At 39.5% G+C, this 25,632-nt stretch overlaps 1 protein-coding gene across 5 annotated transcripts in view; it reads right to left on the bottom strand.

The window, feature by feature from the left end:
• Nucleotides 1-25,632, bottom strand: part of FBXL13 (F-box and leucine rich repeat protein 13) — a 156,093-nt gene that overhangs the window by 122,382 nt on the left and 8,079 nt on the right. For 2 of the 5 annotated variants that reach the window (XM_038394324.2, XM_038394377.2), the window contains exons 2-7: nt 22,578-22,681; nt 16,618-16,711; nt 15,443-15,510; nt 10,452-10,606; nt 8,598-8,707; nt 6,250-6,369 (exon numbers count right to left, since the gene is read on the bottom strand). In XM_038394324.2, coding sequence (XP_038250252.1) covers nt 6,250-6,369; nt 8,598-8,707; nt 10,452-10,606; nt 15,443-15,510; nt 16,618-16,711; nt 22,578-22,681 — 651 coding nt within the window. Of the gene's footprint in view, nt 1-6,249; nt 6,370-8,597; nt 8,708-10,451; nt 10,607-15,442; nt 15,511-16,617; nt 16,712-22,577; nt 22,682-23,406; nt 23,634-25,184; nt 25,304-25,632 lie in introns of all 5 variants that reach the window. The other 3 variants (XM_038394385.2, XM_043497476.1, XM_043497470.1) reach the window with 3 other exon arrangements.

The following is a 25,632-nucleotide window of genomic DNA, read 5'->3' as shown; positions in this document are numbered from 1 at the left end:
TAAATAACGCCCTAATACTTTGTTTTCACAAGTTGATGTAACAATGTAAAAATGCAGTAAATACAAACCTATAATTTTTATCTATCTATCTATTTTATATATATTTTTATATTATATATATTTTTTTATCTATATATACATTTATCTAGTAGGTTATGCCTAACATCAAATTGTCTCAATTTCCAAACTGCTGTTTCTAATTATATCTCTTGAAAACATTAGTCTGCTGAATTGTATAAATCTCAACATATTGCAAAGTAATTATTTCCAGGGTTCAAAAAATGAAATCTAGTAACATGTTGAAAAGTTAATCTAGCATTTGCCTTCCTTTAAAAACATCAATAAATTCAGAAAAATAGTTAGACAAATAGGAAATACAGAAGTAACCTATCTGATGCATGATTTAATTGCATAAAAATATACTATTAGCCATTTGAGTCAATAAACAGACATTCATATTTCAGAGTAATATAGGGTCCCAGGCTGGAAGAAGACCCAGCCTATGAAATTGCCTGTAGATTATGGTGAGACAGACCCTTTTGCTTTTAAACCTATTAGCTTGTTAAAGTTAGGAATTAGCTTGCATTTTTATTTTTTTATTTCTTTTGTTACCAATTCTGACTTTTATGCCTTATCACTTGTACCACTTAAAATCATAGAATATCAGGGTTGGAAGGGACCTCAGGAGATCATCTAGCCCAACCCCTTAACTACAGAAATCTCTCTTTCTGTAGTTAATAAACATATTTTATTGTTTTACATAAACCAGTGTATGCTTGGACTGAAGTGTTTCTCTACTTGAGAAAACAAGGCTGGTGCACAATCATTTTCCTTTGATGGAATGATGGACTTTCTATGACCTTGTACTGTCCAGGAGGGTATTGAGCAGTACAAGATGCACATTTCTGGAGAGCAAGGCTGGGACTAAGAATATGCTGGTGTTACCCCGTATGTAATTCATGAGTGGCTAGCGAGGAGCACTCATACTGGGAGCAAGTTACATCCTAGAGGCTGTGTGTGGACAGGACCTGGAGGGGTGGTTGTTCATGATCAAAGCAGAGTAAAGAGCATCCCAGGCTGGAGAGCTGAGGGGACACAGCTGTTCAACAGTCCAGATGCTACCCTGGGGAATATCACAGCGGGACATGAAAAATCCTAGTTCCACTGATGAAAACATAAGAAGTCGCTTAGACACTAGCCTCCTTCAAGCAGGCATAGATGCTATATTGTATGTTTAATGCTCTTTATCTTCCAACTGCATAGCCTGGGGAAAAGAGAAAGCCACAGCTCTCTACTACAGGAAAACAAGACTGTTTATGGATGGTACTGTATTTTCAGTTAATTGCCACAGATCGCTGAGAAAGAGAAGGTGAAATAAAGATTCAGTTTATTAAGTAGATGTGAATCTTTTAGAAGATCAAATCCCAAAAAACAGAATCAAAAGAACTGTAACATCCTAGGAAAATCTTGCTGGCAAATTGTGCTCACAATCCGATAAGGCTGACTTTAGGTAGTATGTGATAAAAAGATGCAATTATATAAAATAAGGATAAATACATGAAACTGATCATTTTTCTCACTATGGTATTATATTTGTATGTACCATGTTTCAGCAATAGGACCTGAAAGTTCCGTGAATCATCCAAGGTTCTATTTTTTTAGTTCATCAGTCTATTGACTCCAACCCAGCAACAGAATCCTCACTTTGCACTCCATTCTTTCCATAAAAAGACAAAATTTACAAAGTGATGTAAGCAGTCTCTGTGCCAAGCCATCTCTTGTCCCAGCTCCAGACCTCAGAGTTGGTATTTATCTATAAATGGAAGGCATTCGGTAACTGCTAAGTGTTAACTGTATTGGTGATTTATATATGTTATAAAATCAACATAAACTGAATAAAGAGAAAAATTATACAATGGTTTGTTTTATAACCAATGTACAATGAGATCTAAAACAAAAAGAACAATTATTTACCTTAAAGTAACTGTGGTTCTTTGAGAGGTGTTGTCTACATGGATTCCTCTCTTGATGTGCATGCATACCATTTACATGATCTTAGATCTTTTGGCCAGCAATATCCATTGGAGCCATGCCTGCACTCTAAACATCCTCCCCAGCCCCACCACATACACACACCTGATGGTATAAAAGGCAGACTGATCCAAGTCTCCCACAGTTCCTTCACCAAAACCAAAAAGAATTCCAGAGAAGCAAGACTCCACAGTATGGGGAAGAAGAGTGGGTCCTGGAATCCATGTGGACAACACTTCTCAAAGAACTTTAGTGACTGTAAGGTAAGTGACCATACTCTCTTCTTCAAGACATGGGAGACGCTCTTGGGACAGGACTGACAAGAGAGAAGGAAAGGGAGAGACAGTTGTACTGGAATACCAAGTTCAGAGGGCTCCCCAAAATGTCTAACATCTCTGTAAATAAAGTGAATTGGGAGGGGATGGAGGTGCAGAGCCACTGGTGTGGTTTGATCTAGAATGGACACTTCCAGAGCCAAATGACATCCTGACAAAGTACAGATCATCTTGTTGACACAATACATAGCTTTGGTGTTCTGTTATCACTTATGCTGTGAACCCCTGGAGAAGATGTAGAATGCTTTGCATGTGAAGCAGATGGTTATGTGGTGTAGGATGTTTATGTAACAACAAGCTTCCATCATTCCTGAAACTGAAGGTGACCTAAAGTATCCCCCATTCCTGAATGGAGGCATCTCTCACCCGAGTTTTGGTAGAAGAAGTACAGAGAATAGTACTCTGTTGCATACCTGAAGAGTCTTTCCAGCAGGAAAGGACTTTGTAGGACTCTGAGCAACATGTCCAGGCACTGTCTGCTGCGTAGATGCTAATTTCAATACCCTTGCTGCCATGTACTCTTTGTACACAGTAGGTTACAGGGATACCATAAGGAAGTGCAAGCAAATCAACTGTTCCTCCATCAGTTCCTCTTGATGTTCCTTTGGTAACTTGTTCACAAACTGAGACAACTTATCCCCCTGTTTAAAGTAATCATACCTGGAGATGTTGGCCTGAGAATTAGTCACATGCATTTAGAGAATAGCAAAGGAGTACACCTTATATGCAAAGAGATCTAACTTCTTTGGGTTCTTCTCTCTGGTTAAGGATTTGGGAGTTCCTTGTTGTTTTGACCTTTCCTGGACAGAAGCCACTAAAATCAAACAAGTGGGAATTAAGGTATTAAAATCTCCTGGAGGGGACTTGGTACATTCTGTCAGCTTGTTTGGATGTGGCTGGAATGCATGTTGGTGTGTACCACAGGTCTTTCACAGGCTCCGACAGTCCCTCATTTATAGGCAAAGCAAACCTGCTAGGTATGGAAGGCTATAAGATGTGCAGGAGTTTATGGTTTCTTCTTCCAGTCATATATCCAGGGTCTCTGCCATGTGCTTGACAGATACCAAGAACTGAGGTACTTAGTATCAAGGCTCTAGGTACCGAGGCACTTGGTGCAAAGTTCAGTACCAATATATGTGTTGGCCGTCGATTTTAGTGAGTCCAGTGGCATTCTTACTAATTGGTACCAGGGTACTTGAAGGGGCCTTGTCATTCTTTTGACCCTTAGGAGACTGAGAAGTCTGACTCATGTCTTTACTTACTAGACATTGGAGAAAATGACCTATGCCTTGGCCCATCCCTGGTGTAGTTGTCCTTTTTCCCCTATCATGTCATTGACATTGGAATTCAGGTAGACAACTGAAGCCTCCAAGGAGGCGTCTGGGTGCTCAGGCTGAAATCTTGGCTCACTGGAGAAATAACGCAGACTAGTGATATGGCCTAGCTCTGACCTTCCTCTCAATGTCTGAAGAGGCAAGCATTGAATCTTTGAGGAGGACCGGCTTCATGCAGGCTCTATAGCTCATGAGTTCACTTAGAGAAGGAACAATACATGGAGCATAGCTCAAAAAAGTGTCCCTCTCTTAGGCTAGGCAGGCAGTGGAAGTGCTGCTCACAGGCATCCTTCATCTGAGGGTCAGGTCTTGAATCCTGGAGATTTAGCTTCTGCCATGTTGCTAGCACGCCTGTACAGGAATGGGAGTCTAGCCTAAATTGCAACTAAGAATTAATTTTTTTAGCCAGTGGGGAATAACTATCCAACTATACGAAATAATAACTACAGAGTACTAAGACTACTAGCTACACTAGCACAGTATGCAGAGAAAGCAAACATAGTCAACATTCCATCTTACTGCCTTGGGCCTAAGAAGGAAATGGATCTCCTCTGCTCTTCATGCCCTCGAGTGGGGAAGGACAGCACAAGGATATCTAGGGTTCAGACATGGCCCCAACAGACAGTGCAGGCCAAGAGCATCCAGTCTCCCATGCAGGGGAACCAAGAGTGAAATCCATGTGGACAGTCACTCAAAGAGAAACCAAATGTTTGTTGTAGTTTTGATGGACAGGATCTAGAAATTAAGACCAGATCTAGCAAAGGCTTGCAGATGTGACTTCAGTGGGACTACTGCATAAGTCTTTACAGGATCAGATGTTAAAATTGAAAACATGGTTACACTGTGAACTGTATTTATGTTTAAATGAGTGGACAATTGCATGCAAGAGAGAAAATAAGTTGTCCTACAAAAATACATATGTTTATATTTTTGTTGCATAAAATGAGTGGATTCTGTACAGCAAAGCCAAACTAAAACTTGTAAATGTGTCGGGGAAGGTCAAAACATTTTCAGCATCAGTTCAAGGGGATCCCTTGATGATAACAGTTTATAGCAGCAGGTCTATTTCTTAGAGTAAAGTGGGTGTGACAGGTAGGGTTGCCAGATGTTCAGTTTTAGACCAGAAAGTCCAGTCAAAAAGGAGATTTGGAAGTGTTCAGTCAGCATTGCCAGTCTGCCCTCCATCCTCTGCCTCAATTTTCCTGCCCCAGCCCCTTATTCCGGGGACTGACCCCCCCCAAACCCCACTGTGCCCCCACCCCAGCCTCCTACTCTGGGGACTAATCCCCCCTCCACCCTGCTGTTCCCTGATTGTCCCCACCCCTCACTCTGGGGACTGATTCCCCCCTTCTGCCCCCAATACCTCTCCCCATTCCTTTGCTGCAGGGACCGACCCCCCTCTCGGCTCCACTGTGTCCCACTGAGAGGAAGGTTCAAAGAAAAAATCACATTGCTCTTATGGGGTTCCCAAGTAGGGGCAACAATTAGAGGTTGGCTCATGCCCCAAACTAAGAAGGTTCATAGCCTTTTAGATATCCCCTCCACCAGGCTCCCAGAGACTTGCCACTCCACCAAGATGACCATGTCACTCATCTCCAACAAGGCCATATCCCCCGCATGATGCAGGAGAGTGGAGCATGCTTTGAAGATGCAACTGCGAATGTCATTACAGCAATAAACCTAAGAAACTAAAAAATCCAAAAAAATAACCCCCACAATGCATTTCTCTTACTAATTTGATCAGGAACATTTAATACAAGTTTGACTTTTCAGACAATGCCCAACTGCATTTTATTAATCCACCTGATTTTTTAACCCAATTTAAAAACAGCTATCCTTACAGAGAACATCACTAGAAATATGTAGAACTGTACTGAACTATGCATTTTGGTGCTCCCGTTGTGCCAGATGAATACAAAGGCTGAGCAGGGGGCAGGGTCTTGGAAAGAGAGGCGGACCAGGAGCAGGACCTCAAGGGGAAGAGGTCAGGCAAGGGGTGGGGGCAAGGATGTCCGATTTTCAGCAGTTAGAAAGTTGACAACTCTAGATCACTCGTAGCCAACATCTGCTGGGTCCCCAGTTATGTAAACATGACAAAAGGTTTTCATTTGGCTGTCACCGCTTCAGGTGGGCCACCACCTGCAGCAGTCTTACCCAGCAACAACAAGCAAGGCACTGGTAGCAAATCATCACAATAGTCTTGCATCCGGTCTACCTTTCCTCAGGGAGGCCCTGACAGGCATCAGTCTCTCAAGCAGGCTTCTCTCATGAAATGAGAGCTGGAGTTCTGCTCTCCTTCCCTGCAGGCTGAGCTGAGCTCTCCATTTTTAACCCCTCCCTCCAATCCTGATACCTCCTGCAGATGCAGCAAGGTAGGACTGACCCAGCCCACAGCAGTTCATTAACCCTTTCCTAGTCAATGTGAGGTTTGTATCCGCATCACACTGGGTTTTACTGGCAAAAAGTGCCACAATCACTAACAGATAATTCAGTCCTTTTCTTTAAACACTGTATCAAATAAAACTCCAAGTACACAAATTTTTACCAACCTGTATGATTGCTCTTTCAGGTATATTTGATATTTCATCTTTGACTGTTTCTGAGGTAGAAGAATATTGTACATCATCCTGTTTATCAAAATATTCTTCCTGGTCTCCCTTTACCAAACGCTGAAAAAAATAAACACAACAGAAGTATAACTATCCTTATCCAGATTAAAGTGTCATCTTTTCTTGTAAACTGAATATGTTCTGAGATATATTAAAAAGACCCAATTAATATATCAACATTTCTAAGTGAAATTAGTTTTTTTAAAATTCACATAGATTTATAAATCTACTTAATAAAATAACAACAACGAATATTACTCCAACAATATCATGATGAAGTTCATGAGATATTTTACAAATACATGTACTGTGCATTTTAGAACACCTGTTTTACATTAGTTTGTACATACAGTTCAGTAGAAATATAGTTATTTGCTGTGTAAAAAAGAAGGGGAAGATGGAAGCAAGAGAAAGAGAAGGAAAATGGGAAAGGGAGATTAGGAAGAAGGGAAGAACATGTGGGGAAAAGTGGCAGTTTTAGATTGTGCCTTTCCACCATGAGCACAGTTATTTTTCAGGCAGCAGTTTGTATCTCTCTGGCTTTTTTAAATGATTTCCTATTATAATAATTAAGAGCCTGTCCCTGAAACATGGAAGGTACTGAGAGTTTTGTTATTGACATCAAAGGCTAAAGGATCAGGGCCTAAATTGAGCTTTTCCAGTAATTTAGGGCCCAATCCTGCAAAGGCTCCATCTCTGTGCATTCATTCCCCAAATCCATTGAAGGATTGAGGCCACAATGTTTTCAACAGAAAACGGTAACTGAAGTGGCAGATTGGCCAAAAATTGCAGCTGAAAGGGTAACCGAGGGCATGGGAGGAGCCTAAATAGTTTGGGTAACCTTAGTAAAAAGAAACCAAAAATTAATGCATCAATAAATACATTCAAAATAATCGAGAAAGGAGTGTTTATAATCTTTCCTCTAACATGTTATCTTACCCTTCTAAGAGGAACTACTTTTCACATGGGAAGGATACAGTGCAGGAATTTATTTTTAAAAGAAGCTTTAAAAAAAAAAAGAAAAAAGGAGATATACTCTAATAATAAGAATCCATAAGCAGCTGTGCATTAGTAGGTTATTTGTGCACTTCTCAATGATAAAAATACAAGGTTTCCAGCCTCATGTTTCAAAATGCAAATGAGGCAGTATCCTATGGATGCAAATCCAACTGTGATCTATTGGGATACTGGACTTAAGTATTCTAGATACTTGTTTACATATACTAAAATAGGACCAATTCACCACGGGCTGAGGTAAACAGCGACAGAATACATTGGTAGCAAAGTATGTGAAGAGGGTAAAAAGGTTATTAGCACAAAGTACCTGCAGTTTCTCTTAATGGGGCAGGAGGCTTAAAGGAGCCCAGACTTACCAAAAGTGTGGTCTGAAAAAGGCTCCTGGCTAGGGCATCCAAGAAGTCAGTTAACGGAGTATCTCACCCCAGGGATTCCCATCAGTGGAGCTACAATGGAAATTAACACTGCCCACAAAGGATTCATACCTTCTGTCAATATTAACTAATGTTTGAACAAGACTCAAAAATTGAATTAGCTGACATAATGCTGACCACAACTTAGCAGTCAGTGAAGACTGGGACAAATCACATTCAGCATTGTATCATGGCTTAATTATGGTTAGCTGATACAATGTCTGAGCATGATTTGTCCTGGTCTACAGTGACTGCTAGGCCATGGTCAGCATCATGTCAGTTAACTTGTATCTTCAGAATCGTGTTCAAACACAATAAAATACTGTAATGCAGACAAACATACTAAAACAGAGACAGAAATGCTGTCTGTCCCTATTGAGGTAATGGGTTTTGCTGGCAAAGAGGGGAGTATTTGACATCTCCCTGACCCAGCTTTGCTTAAATTGGCCTATATTTTTAAAAAAATATTAAGTTACCTTTTAATTGTAGTTGAAAACTATTCTGATGATGGAAAATTTCCCTTATGTTTATAATATCATAAACAATGGAAGCACTCAGAATATATTTTTAGAGCGGTGAAAGTCTGAGAACATAATTTTTAAGAACCATAAAAACTGCAACCCTGCAAAGCAACTCCAGCATTAACAGGATTTCATGTTTAACAATTTGTTTGCACAGTGCTTTGAAAATGTACAGTGTTACCTAAGTACTAAGTAACCACAGTGGTAGCAGTAGCATGGTAGAATGGCTCATTTTAATTTTATGTACCTAGGACTGCTTTCCCACCACAGCTTCAGTTCATGGAGATATATTGTTTAATCATTCAGCATGTAATATTTAAAATTCTATGTTATGTACCTCAAAATATGCTTTTGTTTTTGCCGAACTCTGAGCCTCTGCATGCCACGCCCTTAGGATAGTTTTGCACAAACTGTCATTAAAGACCTTTTGTATCCTCATTGCTGCCACTAGAAAAAATGTATTTGATTACAAAAGTTATGAAAGCAAGGACCTCATTTCTGAATAAATGTTTCAGTTAAATGCCTTTGATGAAATGCAATTCTGTATACAACCATCTCTACAGATTTATAACTGTCCACAACTATGTTCTTTATAATGAAACAAGCAGCAACACCACTCTCACAGTATATATACTGGTTCATACAAATACACTAAGTTACCAGGCAAAGCAAAAAAGTGTTATATGATCTTATTTTAATAGTTATCTATAAAGGTATGATTAATCTGCAAGTTGGATCTGCCAAAAACCAGTAAGTTCACCAATTCTTAAATTCCAGAATAAGTAGCAAGTTTAAAGAGGCTGTCAGGGTGAAGAAAAAAATTTACACTGTCCTCAGTGAAATGGAACAGGACATAACTCACTCGCTCACTTTACGTTTAACATTTTGAGAGCGGGAAAGTTCAAGAATAATAAAGGCAAATTAGTGTTTTCAATATACCGGTAATTCAAAAATGTAGTCTTAACTTAATCTCTATGAAAGTTTTGTTTTATATTTCATATTTTAAATGCTATAGTTCCTTGTCCAGTATGTCTGGTCTGAATTTTTGATTGAAAAGATCTGATTTTTAATAACTTGAACTAGTTTCAGAATGGAAATGGTTTTAAAAGGACTGTAGAACTACACATTATTATAAAACTGGTAGATTGTATCTCTGTATCATTGTGATTACCCTCTAAAGAATTTTCTTAAAAGCTGTCACTTTCATTTCCAACAGAAATTCTTGTACCTTTTATACTGGGTTTATATGCAGCTAGTTATTTGGTGTATTTTTCCTTTAAAATTACATATTTTTCAACAGATTTTAAATAATTTTTATATTTCACATACAGAAGACACTGTACAAATATATGAGCCAAATTCTATTCTCCGGTTCCTATGGGTACCAACCTAAGTTCCACCTGTATCTGAGAGCAGAATTTGGTATTTGATTTCCAACCCTGCAAACTCTAACTCACCCCAGTAGTTCTTGCTCACGTGAGCAGTCACATTTAACTCAACGGGACTATTGGTTTTAAGTGAAGACTAATCCTGCAAGAAGAATTCTCAATTGTACATTCTGATATTTTAAATATATCCTAAAAATGTTCACACTAAATTTATGTCACTGTTTTACACATACAAACTAAATCGTCTTGAAAATCAAAATGAATAAACTGAACAATTTAAAATACCTTTAAACTATTTACCTGGTCTTTGGGTCACAAGAACTCTTACAAATTAAATCTTTATAAATAACTCAATGACCTTTCAAAAGTCATGCAGATGTCACACAGCAGAATTTGATATGGACCTAAATTATACCAGCTCTGCAACCAGGATTTTGACGTTACTGTTTAAAAAGAGATCTTCTATTATAGCAGTCCTGACACTAGACCTTAGAATTATATCCCTAAGAAACAATTTCATGTCTTATTTTTCATCAAACTCAAAACCCCAAAAATAATTTTATACAAGAAAAAACTTATTTTCTCTACACTGAGACATACAAGATCTATTTTTGTCCTGAGAAAATTGCACAAACACTTACAATAATCTAAAACCCTGTGAATAACTGAGTATGCAAAGTTATTAATGAGCTACATGCACAAAAGAGTTCAAAGACTCACAGTTCCTGTGTTGCTCAAATACTATTAAGCTTATAGTATATAAATTGTATTTTTGTTTATGCAAAGCAGCTTGAAAGACTTACATACTATTTGTTCCTTGCGAAACTGTGCCCAAGCTCTCCACTTCTGTACTATTACTCTCGTTATTCTGGTGTCATAATGGTAAGCTGCAACAGCCATCTTCTGCTTTACAAGTTCTCTACTGTTTTTTTGCAACAGACAATATTGCATCCATTCACTGCAATGTTAAGGAACAGTTAATAATTGTATTAATGTGGTTTCTGACTTGGATGGAATAAAATGCATAAAACCCTGCAACTTAATACAAAGCATATGGAAGATAAGCTGATCAACATAAACTTAATGACTCAAACTAAGTCACATGATGGTGGTCATTTCAATGGTGATATATTTCAGTAACAGTTCCTCTTAGCCATACCAACTGGAATGTGGGGGGACAGGTGGGGGGGGAGAGATAGCACAGTGGTTTGAGCATTGGCCTGCTAAACCCAGGGTTGTGAGTTCAATCCTTGAGGAGGCCATTTAGGGATCTGGGGAAAAAATTGGGGATTGGTCCTGCTTTGAGCAGGGGGTTGGACTAGATGACCTCCTGAGGTCCCTTCCAACCCTGATACTCTGTGAATAAAGTTTCTGCCTTTGATTAATAGGTTACATCATCAGTTTGTAAAATATCTGACTGATCTGATTCTATTCATTATTTGCTCCAGCTAGTATGTGATTATTGAGGTCCTGATTCAAGAAAGTATCCAGTTCAAGAAAGGCACTTAAGCACATGAAAGCAATGGAACTTAAACACATGCTTAATGTTAAGCATGTGTATAAGCAATTTCCCAAACAGTGATGGATTTAAGCACATGCTTAAGTGCTTTCCTGAACTCAGGTTTAAAAATGTTATTTAAGTTTCTTTGGCAATGTGAATAAAAACTAAAATGAAAGAAGAATATAAATCAATATTTAAATCTAAACCATTTTATCCTTCCACAAAAATATATTAAACATTGTTCTTGCTCTCTTAAGTGACACAGAAGTATTCACAGCCCAAAGAGAAATATTTTCTCAAAGAATCACACATTGTTTATTACAGGGTAACAAGGTAATCACCGGGTAAAAAGCCTTGTGGATGGGGAGAAGCGGTAGATGTGGTATATCTTGACTTTAATAAGGCTTTTGATACTGTCTCGCATAACCTTCTCATAAACAAACTAAGGAAATACTACCTAGATGGAGCTACTATAAACTGGGTCCATAACTGGTTGGAAAATCATTCCCAGAGTGTAGTTATCACAGAATCATAGAATATCAGGGTTGGAAGGGACCTCAGGAGGTCATCCAGTCCAACCCCCTGCTCAAAGCAGGACCAATCCCCAATTTTTGCCCCAGATCCCTAAAAGAAACCCTCAAGGATTGAAATCACAACCCTGGGTTTAGCAGGCCAATGCTCAAACCACTCAGCTATCCCTCCCCCACAATTATCCCCAATTATCCCTCCATCCCAATTAATTGGTGGTTCACAGTCATGCTAGAAGGACCTAACGAGTGGATCCCACAGGGATCGGTTCTGTTCAATATCTTCATCAATGACTTAGATAATGGCGTAGAGAGTACACTTATAAAGTTTGCAGATGATACCAAGCTGGGAGGGGTTGCATGTGCTTTGGAGGATAGGATTAAAATTCAAAATGATCCAGAAAAACTGGAAAAATGGTCTGAAGTAAATAGGATGAAATTCAATATGGACAAATGCAAAGTACTCCACTTAGGAAGGAACAATCAGCTGCATGCATACAAAATGGAAAATGATTGCCTAGGAAGGAGAACTGAGGAAAGGGATCTGGGGGTCATAGTGGATCACAAGCTAAATACCAGTCAACAGCATAATGCTGTTGCAAAAAAAGCAAACATCATTCTGGGATGTATTAGCAGGAGTATTGTAAGCAAGACACGAAAAGTAATTCTTCCGCTCTACTCCATACTGATTAGGCCTCAGCTGGAGTATTGTGTTCAGTTCTGGGTGCCACATTTCAGGAAAGATGTAAACAAATTGGAGAAAGTCCAGAGAACAGCAACAAAAATGATTAAAGGTCTAGCACACATGACCTATGAGGGAAGATGGAAAAAACTGGGTTTGTTGAGTCTGGAGAAGAGAAGACACAGGATATGATAACAGTTTTCATGTACGTAAAAGGTTATTACAAGGAGGAGGGAGAAAAATTGTTCTTCTTAACCTCTGAGGATAGAACAAGAAGCAATGGGCTTAAATTGCAGCAAGGGCGGTTTATGTTGGACATTAGGAAAAACTTCCTGTCAGAGTGCTTACGCACTGGAATAAATTGTCTAGGGAGATGGTGGAATCTCCATCATTGGGGATTATTAAGAGCGGGTTGGACAAACACCCATCAGGGATGGTCTAGATAATACTTAGTCCTGCCTTAAGTGCAGGAGACTGGACTAGATGACCTCTTGAGGTCCCTTCGAGTTCTATGATTCTATATTGTTTATTAATTACAGTACAGTATTTTTCTTTGTCAGAGCAACACGAAAGATAACCACTTAAATGAGACTTTATGACAGCATTTTTATTTGCCAAAAAATCTCCAATTTGGAAGCAAAATGTAATTTAATTGAACATAGCTGAGAGCAACTGTAAATGTAACATTTTATGGTTCTAATCCAACTCCCATTGTGAAGTCAGATAACAGTGAAAACTGAAATAATGGAGCAGTCTTATGATTTTTCCTAAGATTTTTAACCATTTTGATTATCATAGTTATATATCAGACACATGCACTATTCTCCACTCAAAAAGTAATAGCTTTTTTTGGACCGCTAGCCTTATCTCCCCTAAATGTTAGTTCCAATGGAAAACTGTTGGACATTTGAGATTCATGGCGACAGTGAAGTGATTTTTGATTAACGACTAATTCATTCAGAATGCATGTACCGTATATACTCGTTCATAAGCCAAATATTTTTGGTAAAAAAATGATGCATCAAAGAGCGGGGGTCAGCTTATAAAAGGGTCGACACCAACATTTGATCATTTTAAATTCTATGGAACCATTGAATTGAATATCTAATACATTGTCGTTTTGTTTACCTGGAGCGTCTGCAAGCATGGAGCCCTTCAGCTCCCTGTGGCCATGGTTCGCTGTTCCCAGCCAATGGGAGCTGCGAGAAGTAGCGTGCCACTGTTGCTCTTCTCTTCACTGGCAGGAAACGGCGAACCGCAGCCACTGGGAGCTGAGGGGATCTGTGCCTGTGAACGCTCCAGGTAAACAAAACGTCCAGGCCCACGAGCAGCTTATCCTAATGGGCTTACACTGATGGGCCAGGACCCAAAAAGTTTGCCAACCCCTGAAATATAGTATCAGTTTATGAAAGGGTCATAGAATTTTTGCTATTTTTACCAATCCATCTTGGGGGGTCGGCTTCTAAATGAACGGGCTAATGAACGAGTATATATGGTAAATATTTATATATATCTCCCTTTTACAGAGAGAGAAACTGAACCATGGAGAGAATGAGCGAACTGCCCAAAGTCACAAAGGAAATCTGAATAAGAGCCAGGAAGGGAACGCAGACCCTGGACTCTCAGTCCTGTACTTTAACCCTACCCCAAAATATCCTGTCTCCATTGGGATTTAAGTACTGGCAAGATTAATCTGTATGACAGGCTGTTCAGGGAAGGCCTGGTCCAAAACCCACTGAAGTCAAAAGACTTCCACTGATTTCAATAAACTTTGGATTGGGCCTGAAATTTACAGGCACTCTGAGCTCACTACAATTTGAATACAAAATAACATTGCTAAAAAAGAGAAAAACCAAATAATCTAATTTGGTCATCTTGCTTCTGTTTGTGATGCTGGCAGTCCAGGTGCCAGCTCATGCCAAGGCCCCAGGCCTCACTGATCGTTGACAAATGCATAGCTGGAAACCAGTCTGGTTTACCTGTGGGTTAGTATTGTTAAAACAGATATTAGTGTTATAAAAAAAATATTAGTGCTCAGACTTTACGAAATGCTTGTAGAATGCTGCATGCATTAATCCTACTTATATATGTATCCCATGCTAAAAGGTAATACTTAAGTGTTTGCTCTATAACTGTAAAATGTTTGTTCTAAAACTATGCAACACACCAACCAGGAAAAAAATTTAAAATAATAAAAATCCTGGATTCCTGTAGAAGATGTTATCTCCCGCTCATCAGCAAGGATTATTGAATCCATATGAGCCACTGTGGAACAGACTTTGTTGATTGCTCCTCCCACCCATCCATGAAGAGGTTACGTGCAGAAGTGCTCGGCCCATCAGCCTGCACTCTACAGAAGTAGAGATAAAAATCCCTGACCAGAAAGAATTAGGGTCTCTTTATGCTTTCTGGACTCTGAGGGGCAAAGATTCCTAAACATAAACAAGAGATTCCCAAGATGCTTGTCTTGAATTAGCCCCAAAGGACATAAAACCTTGCTTATTATAGAAGCTTCTATTCAATTTAAGATTGTATCTCATTTGTGGGTGTATGCTTAAATGCTTTAGCCTTGTAAATAACTCTCATTTCTTTTTCATAGTTAATAAACTGTTAGTTAATTTTTTACAGGACTGCCTACAAGTGTTGTCTCTGGCATGAGACCTAAGGTGCAAAATGACCTGGAATAAGTGATTGGTCCTTTGGGACTGGGAGTAAACTTAATTTGTTGTGATATTTGATGTAAAGTGACCATCTGTCACAGAGTCAAGCTTGTCTAGGTGGCAAGATAGATCAGAATGCCCAAGGGGTCTGTGACTCTACGTTAAGGCTGTATAGTGCCTGAGGAGTTTACAATTGTTATTTGGTTGGTGAAATCTGAGTATAGAACTCACAACCAGTTTGGGATGTGTGCCCTGCTTACCCGTCTGCCCTGAGGTTGGTATTCTTACTCCTGAGCCACTCAAGACAACGTTCAAGCTAATTACAATGAAAACCACCTTTTTCTGCAATAACACTAAATATTCTAGACAAAAAGGATTTTTTCCTAAAAATTCAGTATTCTCCATGTACAGTATGTATACTTACTGAAAGTACAGTTTCTTTAAGTTTTTGCTGTAAAAGTTCCATGCTTTGCCACATAACTCTTCAGTCATCTAAACAAATAATGTATTATATTAATACACAAATTTAAAAATGGTGTTGCATAGTGAATGCTTAAAAAATAGCCAAAAAAACCTGGCAGTTTTATTTTCCATATTGATCAATGCAAATTAAATGGTACAGTCCAAAGAAATGCATGTTCAGATACATAGAAAAATTGAATAGATAGAAAATTGTATCTTTCTTTCCCTATCAACTTCTTTCAATATAAACCCACTTTTACAGGCATAAAATCTGAAGGTAAAAACTAAATATAGAACTGAACTGTATGTATGAAGAAGGCATTAATCAAGCTCAATGTCAGCATTTCTTCCTCAAAATTCACTGTTTCACTGATAAAATATATTAAATTGCAAGAAACATTCTATCTTTTCTTTTAAATTCTTCTCTTTTACTTTGTGGCTTGCCTTATTAGGGCTGTCAAGTGATTAAAAAATTAATAGTGATTAATTGTGCCATTAAACAATAACAGAATACCTTTTATTTAAATATTTGTTGATGTTTTCTATGTTTTCAAATATATAGATTTCAATTACAACACAGAATTCAAAGTGATACAGTGCTCATTTCATATTTATTATTGATATTTATATGGATCTATTTAAAATGCACTCTTCCAAAATCTTGGGTACATGTAAAGATTTTTTCTGTAATTTCATAAATTATACAGGACTACTTCCCAATTCTAAAAACGTTCTTCATTTCCTTTGCCAATTACCTTAACGTTCTTATTTAGTAGAATCAGTCAAACCAAATAATACACAGAAAATCATGAAACTGAAACTGGGTCCAGATGCACTTGGAAAGATTGTAACAGAAGTAAGTTCATCATATTGGTAATTCCGTCCAATTTTGATAAAGATGCTACCATTTTTGGTGATCTACCATATGCATGGACAACATACCAATATGAAGATGTACATTTTGAAAGATCATAAAACTAGCATATAGAAACAAATGCAAGATACCAACATTCCTTCACATAAACTACAACAGAAATGGCAGAATCATGAAATAAACTTGAAGGCAAACTTAAACCCTTTTGTAGTGAAAGATATTTTTAAAGTAAAGATTCAGTGCAATTGCTCAATGATTGTTACCAGCTGTTCATCATTTAGTCCAAAAAGGACGTGCAAATAAGTTTCTGAAATCCTCTTTAATTTTGGCCTTAAGGATGAATCAATACATGTATCCCTGCAAAACAAATAAACAAAAAAGCAAATCATGTAAACCACATTACTAATACTGAAGGAAAATTAATCTCCTCTCTACAGCTAATGGATTATTACAACATTACACTTATCCCTTAGTTAATACCCTTACTACCTTCATTCCAATTACGTTAATGAGCCGAAATTTTAAAATTATGTTCACCTACTACCTGTATACCAAAACAGATTACGTACGGTGCTATGTTCAGAGATACAGCTGAGTCATTTGGGGTCAAAATTTAAGCCATCTTTAAAAAGATATAACCTGATGGAAAATGCTCAAGTTACAAAATATTTTCCCACTCTTAATGCTGACTTTTTTTTTTTTTTTGCAAACAGCCACTATTTATGTATGATTTACAGAACTTCATGCAATGTTTTCTGCTGCTGCACAGCAGTCTGTGAGCATTCATAGGAAGTAAAAGTAATTTAAAAAAACATAATCCCATAGCCAAATGAACAAAACACAGCCATGTTGATTTATACTTCCATGACAAACACAGAAAAAAAAAATAGGGTTTGTCAGAAGATAAAATCAATTGAAAAAGATAGTCTATTTTCAACCTTTTAAGAAGACATTAAAAATAATGGAAAGTAAACACAGAAGACCCCATAATTATGGGCCAAACTGTTACATTTAGCTTCCAGTGAACATTAGGGGTGTGCAGAGTCCTGTAACTCCATAAAGCAGTGGTCCCCAAACTGTGGGGGGTGGAAGAACTTTCGGGAGAGCACGGCGGGGCCTGGACCAGTTCACATGGGGGTGGGGAAGAGAATCCCACCCAGCCCTGCTCTGCCACCTGCTCTACTTTGACCCTGGTTCCAGCCCCAGCCACAGGTCTGGCACCAGCCTCAGCCACAGGCCCCTGGCCCTATTACCAGCTGTGGCTCCATACCTGGCACCAGCTGCAGTTCTGGCCCCAACCATGGGCCTGCTCTCGGATGTGGCCCCCGGCCCTGACCATGGCCAGGTAAGAGGGAGCATGAACCATGTAAAGGGGGGGTGCAGACAAAAAAGTTTGGGGACCACTGTCATAGAGAGCTCCAGGAGGGGGTTTAGTATGCAGAGAGACTGCACAAACTGCACCAAACCAATGAATGGTGCTATCTGCTCTATAGGTCAACTGGCCCATTCCATGGGCTGGTACAGAGGGAGGTAGGAACATGGCCCCATCTTCTTCTCATGTCTCATCCCTTCAGGGTGAGGTGGGACCCTGATGGCATAGGGAAGCAGCAACTAATCCATGTGCTACTCCTGAGGGCACTCTATGCCAAAAAATTAAAAATTCTGCACACAGTATTTTAAAATTCTGCAAGTTCTATTTGTCAATAAATACATGCAGAGGCACCAGCATGGCAGTGAGGAGCACAGGCCACTGGCTGCACCCTGCAGTCCGCCCACCCTTACCCCAGGACACGGAGTCAGCAGTGAGGCTGCACCAGACCCTGACACTGCACAAGGCCTGGGCTGCCCCAGAAACACCCTGGGGCCCTGCACCTCTATGCCAGGTGCACTAGATGTGGAGCAGGCAGGCTCAACCAGGCAGGATCCAAGTGTGAAGGGGTTCGATGTGGGGGGATCCAGGTGTGAGGGTTCTGTGTGGAACAATCTGTGTGGGTGCAGGCAGCTCAGTAGGGGGTCTAGTTGTGAGGGGATCTGGATGCACAGAGACTCGTTGGTGGGAGGGGTTCCAGATGCAGAGGCAATGGACTCTGCAGGGGCTTCCCAGTGAAGGTGGTTGGGGCTCAGCGGACGGGTCTGGGTGTGGGGGTCTCAGCTAGGGGAGTGGCTGTTGGTGGGGTGAGGTCTGGGTGTTGCTAGTTGGGAGTCAGAGGTGTGCGTGTTTTGATGTGGGGTGGGGGTCTGGAGGCAGGGGGTCTCGGTGCAAGGGGCTCCAGATGCAGGGGTTGAGGTTCAGTGGGGTGGGGTTTGGGTATGGAGGGCTAGGGGGGTTCTGGATGTATCGGGTGAGGCTTGGCAGGGGTGTCTAGGTATGGAAGGTCTGGATGCACAGGGTTTGGGAAGATGGGGAGCAGCTCCCCATACAGTGACCCCTCTCTCGCCACAACTGAGGAGAGATGGGGGCAGGAAGCAGGGGAGGATGCTGAGCTTCCTGCAGCTGGGGGAGGTTTCTTGGGGTGGCTCTGACACAGCCCCAGCCACTCCTTGCAGGGGAAGAGGAAGTCCCGTCCTTTCCTGCCTCCAACCCAGCCGGGACTAGCAGCCAATCTTGGCTCAGGGTAGGAGCCACTGGCTGAGGTATCTCCAGCCCCACAGTGATTTACCTCTCTGCCAGCTGCCTGAAATGAGGTACCTGTGCTGCTAGGGAGTGGTGTGTGACTGCTCTTGCAGCTTCCCTTTGCTTCCCTGTCAGAAAGTCATTTTTTTGCAGGGAAACAAAGAAAACTGTGAGGGACCTGAATACTGTACACACGCAGCGACACAGAATTCCTCCAGGAGTAATGTGCAAAGACTACAATTGTGCATGACCGTTGCACAGGGAATGTAAGGGAGAGAGGTTCCATTAATATTTCCCTTCCCGCCTGTGCACCTGCACATGGGCCAGTCACAGACTGGCCCTATGAAATCAAAGACACTTTTCTCCATTATCTTCTGCTCCCCCGCTCCTTTTGCCATCTTTAGTCCCCTAACTTCTCTAGCTGCTGTCTAAATATGAGCACCAACGTCGTCTTTTTTGCCTGATATGGTGAGGTGCTGAACACCTCCATTTCCCACTGACTTCACTGGGTGTTAGCATGCTCAGCACTTCACAGGAACAGTCCTTTAGTAAACAGGATGCATCAGTGATGGCAGATGCATTGAAGCAGAATCCTGAGAAACTGCATGTTATATAGGTTTCAGAGTAGCAGCCGTGTTAGTCTGTATTCGCAAAAAGAAAAGGAGTACTTGTGGCACCTTAGAGACTAACAAATTTATTAAAGCATAAGCTTTCGTGAGCTGTAGCTCATGAAAGCTTATGCTCTAATAAATTTGTTAGTCTCTAAGGTGCCACAAGTACTCCTTTTCTTTTTGCATGTTATATAGTCATCCAATCTGTCTACATAAGATAAACTTTAATACAAATTGATTTAAAACGAATCCAGCTCTCCTTCTTCAATAAAATTCCCACTGGCCTCCAGAATGTAAGCCTTTGTAGAGAGTGTTACGAACATCTTAGTCAACAAAAATGCTCATTTTCTCTTTTTTTCCCTACATCTGTTCTTTCTTTACACTACCATCTTAGGAGAGGGATACAATATCTGAGGCTTTCCTACAGATTATTCTATAGCTCAATTTAATCATTATGGTAGTTTAACATTCCAGGTTTCATTATTGCACTCATTATCTCAAAGAATGAAACTGTACACCTGGAAAAGCTCTACTTGGTATAAAACACAGCAGCCCAGCTGCTCAGAAACAAAGGTCACCAAGAGCACATCAGACTGCTTCTCTGCTCTTGAACTGGCTCCCCAAAGAAAAGAGTCTAGTTGAAGATTTGTCCTAATATTCAAAGCCCATATAGATTGGACTTAAGTACCTCAGAGATCACCTCTTCACAAGCATGACTTCACATGAATTATACTGGAACCATGAAACTATTCACTGGTAAGTGAAGGATCTTGAATGCGGAGACAGGACTTTCATAGGCGTTGGACCTACATTACGAATTTATTCTCACAAAAGGTAAGTACAGCCCTGGGGCCTCACCATGATCAAAACTGAATACAAAACTCAAATTGTCGACTTGGCTTTCCCACAATAAGCTAATCATACACACATACACTCTCTGTCTCTCTCAGACACAAATTATAAACTAATCAAGATATTTCACCTACACACTGGGAAGGAGAAAATTAAAAGAGAGCAAGTAGGACTGTAATTGTGATTTCTATTTTGAAGTACTTGGAAGGCACTCAAATACTATAGTGACAGCTCCAATATATATTTAGATAGTTAGTTATTAGGGCCCAATCCCACCTCCAACAAAGTCAGTAGAAATATTCCCTTTGGCTGCAGGGTGAATGAGTTTAGCCCCTTAGCCTGTAGTTTCTTTTCCCTTACTATGATGCCTAAGTTTCAAAAAGAGAGAGAGATGAGAAATAAAAAATGGAAAATAAGTTTATGAGTAATTCAATATATTTAGAGCCACTTCCTTAGGTGGTGTAAATCAACCCTGACTTCAATGAAGCTATGCCAATTTACATCAGCTGGGGATATAGCCCATAATAACAATGAGGAGTCCAGTGGCACTTTAAAGACTAACAGATTTATTTGGGCATAAGCTTTTGTGAGTAAAAACCCCCACTTCTTCAGATGCATGGAGTGAAAATTACAGATACAGGCATAAATATACTGGCACAAGAAGACAAGAGAGTTACCTTACAAGTCGAGAACCAGTGCTGACAAGGCCAATTCACAAAAAGAAAAGGAGTACTTGTGGCACCTTAGAGACTAACAAATTTATTAGAGCATAAGCTTTCGTGAGCTACAGCTCACTTCATCGGATGCATTTGGTGGAAAAAACAGAGGAGAGATTTATATACACACACACAGAGAACATGAAACAATGGGTTTATCATACACACTGTAAGGAGAGTGATCACTTAAGATAAGCCATCACCAACAGCAGGGGGGAGAAAGGAGGAAAACCTGTCATGGTGACAAGCAGGTAGGCTAATTCCAGCAGTTAACAAGAATATCAGAGGAACAGTGTGGATATGGTCCACTCCCAATAATTGATGAGGAGGAGTCAATACCAAAAGAGGGAAAATTGCTTTTGCAGTGAGCCAGCCACTCCCAATCCCTATTCAAGCCCAAATTAATGGTGTTAAGTTTGCAACTGAATTGTAGCTCTGCAGTTTCTCTTTGAAGTCTGTTTTTGAATTTTTTTTGTTGAAGGAAGGCTACTTTTAAATCTGCTATTGAATGTCCAGGAAGACTGAAGTGTTCTCCTACTGGCTTTTGTATGTAACCATTCCTGATGTGGGATTTGTGTCAGTTTATTCTTTTAGATAGAGACTGTCTGGTTTGGCTAATGTACATGGCAGATGGGCACTGCTGGCACATGATGGCATATATCACATTAGTAGATGCGCACGTGAATGAGCCCCTGATGGTGTGGCTGATGTGGTTGGGTCCTCTGATAGTGTTGCTAGAGTAGATATGGGGACAGAGTAGGCAACGGGGTTTGTTACAGGGATTGGTTCCTGGGTTAATGTTTCTATGGTGTGGTGTGTAGTTCCTGGTGAGTATTTGCTTCAGGTTGGGGGGCTGCCTGTAAGTGAGGACTGGCCTGTCTCCCAAGATCTGTGAGAGTGAGGGATCATTTTCCAGGATAGGTTGTAGATTGTTGATGATGTGCTGGAGAGGTATTAGCTGGGAGCTGTATGTGTTTCGTTATTTTCCTTGTCGGGCTCAACAAGTAGGGTTTTTTACCCACTAAAGCTTATGCTCAAATAAATCTGTTAGTCTTTAAGGTGCCACCGGACTCCTCTTTGTTTTTGTGGATACAGACTAACACGGCTACCCCTCTGATACATAGCCCATAATGTTTATCTCAAAATAAAGAGCTCAATAAATATATATTATAAACAGAAATATAATATTAAATACATTTAGTAAATACTCTGTGGACAATTCAAATAAAAATAGACAAAGGAAAAATATCTCGTATGTTTTTAGTACAAAATCTCAATATTAATTCGTCTATTTGTAATGTGCTACTAATCTCTGGGCAAGAGGGATATTTATTTTGCAGGTGATAGTAAATGCAACATTAGTGCTGTTTTAAAATTGACATTTCAATATTTTACAGCACATAGAACACACAAAAATATTTGATAAGTACCATAAAATACCATCCAGTCCCTTCTCCATTATTTCTCTGATCTTTTCTTCTAAAAACTTAAGTGGATCCTCTGGACACATAATAAATACACCACATAGTAGAGTCTGCAAAAAAGAATGGAGTAAATTAACATATTTCATATGTCTGAAACTGTTATGCTAAACACAACTACCAAATCAACTTTAAAATAAGAATTAAATAAAAGAAAGAGAAGTATTATATAAATGTTATATTATTTAAATGCCATAATGTATGTATCAGTATATTTCAAGTGGTAGCCCCCCTCATGCCTCTGGTCACATCATAACAATAAAACATATGGCACTTCAATAATACTTTCCACCCAAGGATCTCAAATTTATTTAAAAGAATTACTAAATTAATCTCACAATTAACTTTAGGAGGCAGAGAAGATGTGGATTTGGGTCCTTCACCAGCAACCTATCCTATCATCAAATAGTTATAATGTTGCATTGCATTGAGGAGTGGGGGCGGCTGCTGTTCAGCAGTGAGTTATAAGACTGGCTAGTTCATTTCTCACTTACGAATAATGAACAATCTTCTCTTTCATATTGCTGATGTAAATGTAGAACAACAACTATAATTTGACATTTAGATGGTTAAGCCAGATAATTGCGTCTGCAGTAGCAGAGTGTATTGCTGTGATGCCTCCTTCGTATTTGTGAATGGGGCATTGAGTTATTTATGTTCTATGGTCTGTTCTAGGTGACCACAGTTGCACACTGGAGAGTCTTTAATTTTCCATTTGTGCAGCAAGTATCTGCATCTGCCATGGTTTGTGCGGATGCAATTTAGTGTGGCCAATGACCTTCGCTGGAGATCAAAGCCAGGGATCTTCTGCATTGAATCTTTCACAAGGTGTTTATTTGTGACTTCTTGTGAACTCTGTTCAGCTTTCCAAGCTTCATCAAGGTTGAAGTTGCATTGTTGAATGTTAAATGCATGGGTCCAAAAGGGCTTCCATGATTTCAAGTGATAGTGAGAGACGTTTTTAAGCTCCTGGTGGATGGGAAGACGTTCATTTTCCATGATCCTCTGGAATTTTCAAAGGAACTAATTAATTATTCATTTTTTTCACAGATTAAAAATGAACAGGGTTTTCTCAGTAGCACAGCCAAACAGGTACCTGATGAAGCAATGTATAGTTATCTGCCAAAATAAAGACATATTAGAGGATATGCTAATAGACTCTGTCTTTAAGTATGGCATTGGCAAGAAAGATTAAATCAAACTCTATGAACTGGTTACGTTATGCACAAAAGGACAAATTATGGCTATACGTACACAGGAATAACCCAGAACACCCATGAAAAGAGAGGAGCACAGGGTAGAAATTTTCCATCATAACTGCACTCCTAAAACTGTAGGAGCAATCACTTTTCTGCAGATGACTATCCTAGGGCACAGTCTGCTCTTTATACAAATATTTCCCCAGGTCTGGCAGTGGAAAATATAGTGTTTGCCATTACAGGATTTGTCAACAGTCATCACACAGCAATAGCTGAAATACCAGAGTTTTTTCTATGCTGAAAAATGGATACCCGGGTTTCCTAAGCTCTCCTCTTCTTTCCACTTGCTCCGTCACTGTGGACAACAGCACCATTCTCCATGTTATACAGGACTGTAATATGGATGTCATCTTTGACTCAACCCTGTCTCCATGTATAAATCTTGCAGCTTCGTCCTACGTAACATCTCTAAGAACTGACCTACCACCAAAACTCTCACTCAGGCTCTCCTAATTTTGCATCCTGACTATTGTAGATCTAAGGCCTTGACCCCTGCAATCTCAGCTCCTTCAAGTCCATTCGAATTCTATTGTTTACATAATCTTCCTAGCTTGTCAGTCTGATACCTCAAGCTCTTCTCTAGGCCCCTCTACTTACTTTCACTTAATCAGTACATCAAATACATATTTCTTGTCTTTCCCTTTAAGAACCTTCCCCTTACATAGCTTCTCTGGTGACTTATCACAGTGCCAGACACTGATATTCTCTGCTAATGTTCCCAACCTTTACTGCCCACTAGTCAGCTTCTTTCTCAAAGTTTCCTTCAAACATTTTCTTCCTTGTGCATGGGGAAAACTCAAAACAGCAAACAAACTTAAGGATTGTTTCTGTCACAATGCCTACAAAAGGCTGCCAGCTGACCAAAGATAGGCAGGTCATAAGCTGTGATTCTCTCTTTACTTTACTTCCATTTCCTACTTTATTCTTATATCTCATTCCTGCCATTCCTCTCACCCCAAAATAAAAAATAATAAAAACCCAACAAAACAGGTAACTAACAAAACTGTGTGAATCATCACTATGTTCATTTGTATGTGCTATACCCAATCCTCACTATTTTGTCTTCTGGATTCTAAACTCTCCTGACCAGGGACTATCTCCATCTGCCAACACCCAGCACAATGGAGTCCTGATCCTGAGTGCAGCCTTTTGCCCACTACCATAATATAAATGATTAAAAATAAAATATCAATAATACTTAAAACAGGAAATAACTCTGGCAACTGTGATATTTGCTGACCAATGTCAATACATAAACACACTATTTATTCATTCTCCAAATCAAAATAATCTTTACCAGGGAGGAGCAGGGTTGTATAAAGGGGTCACTGCCAGTCAGAATATGGGGTGCAATAAGATTGTTTTGTCAGCATAGATATACTCTGCTTTTTAAGACATTTCCATAGGGAAGCAGAACTAAGGAATACAAGAAACAAAAGATAAATAACAAAATAGCTTTTTCTTTAATATATGAAACAACAAACAATGAACAACTTAAATTTACTCTATTTGAATATTTTAGTAAAATAAATGATAAACTGATTCTAACTTAAGCTGCTACTGAACCTCACTAGTAAAAAGACAATCTCCAAGATGTATCCAGATGACAATAACTGGGTGCATACAGCAATATCAACAAGTATTATAAATCCATCATTTATTATAATAATTACAATATAAATAATATGCTGTTAAGCAGAGTACTAAATATGCGGACAATATAGTGACTCTCTTCATGTGTGGTT

The sequence above is a fragment of the Dermochelys coriacea genome, chromosome 1 (genome assembly GCF_009764565.3).
Source record: "Dermochelys coriacea isolate rDerCor1 chromosome 1, rDerCor1.pri.v4, whole genome shotgun sequence".
Taxonomy (NCBI): Eukaryota; Metazoa; Chordata; order Testudines; family Dermochelyidae; genus Dermochelys; species Dermochelys coriacea.
The sequence above is the reverse complement of the archived record's forward strand: the minus strand, read 5'-3'. Positions and strand labels throughout refer to the sequence as shown.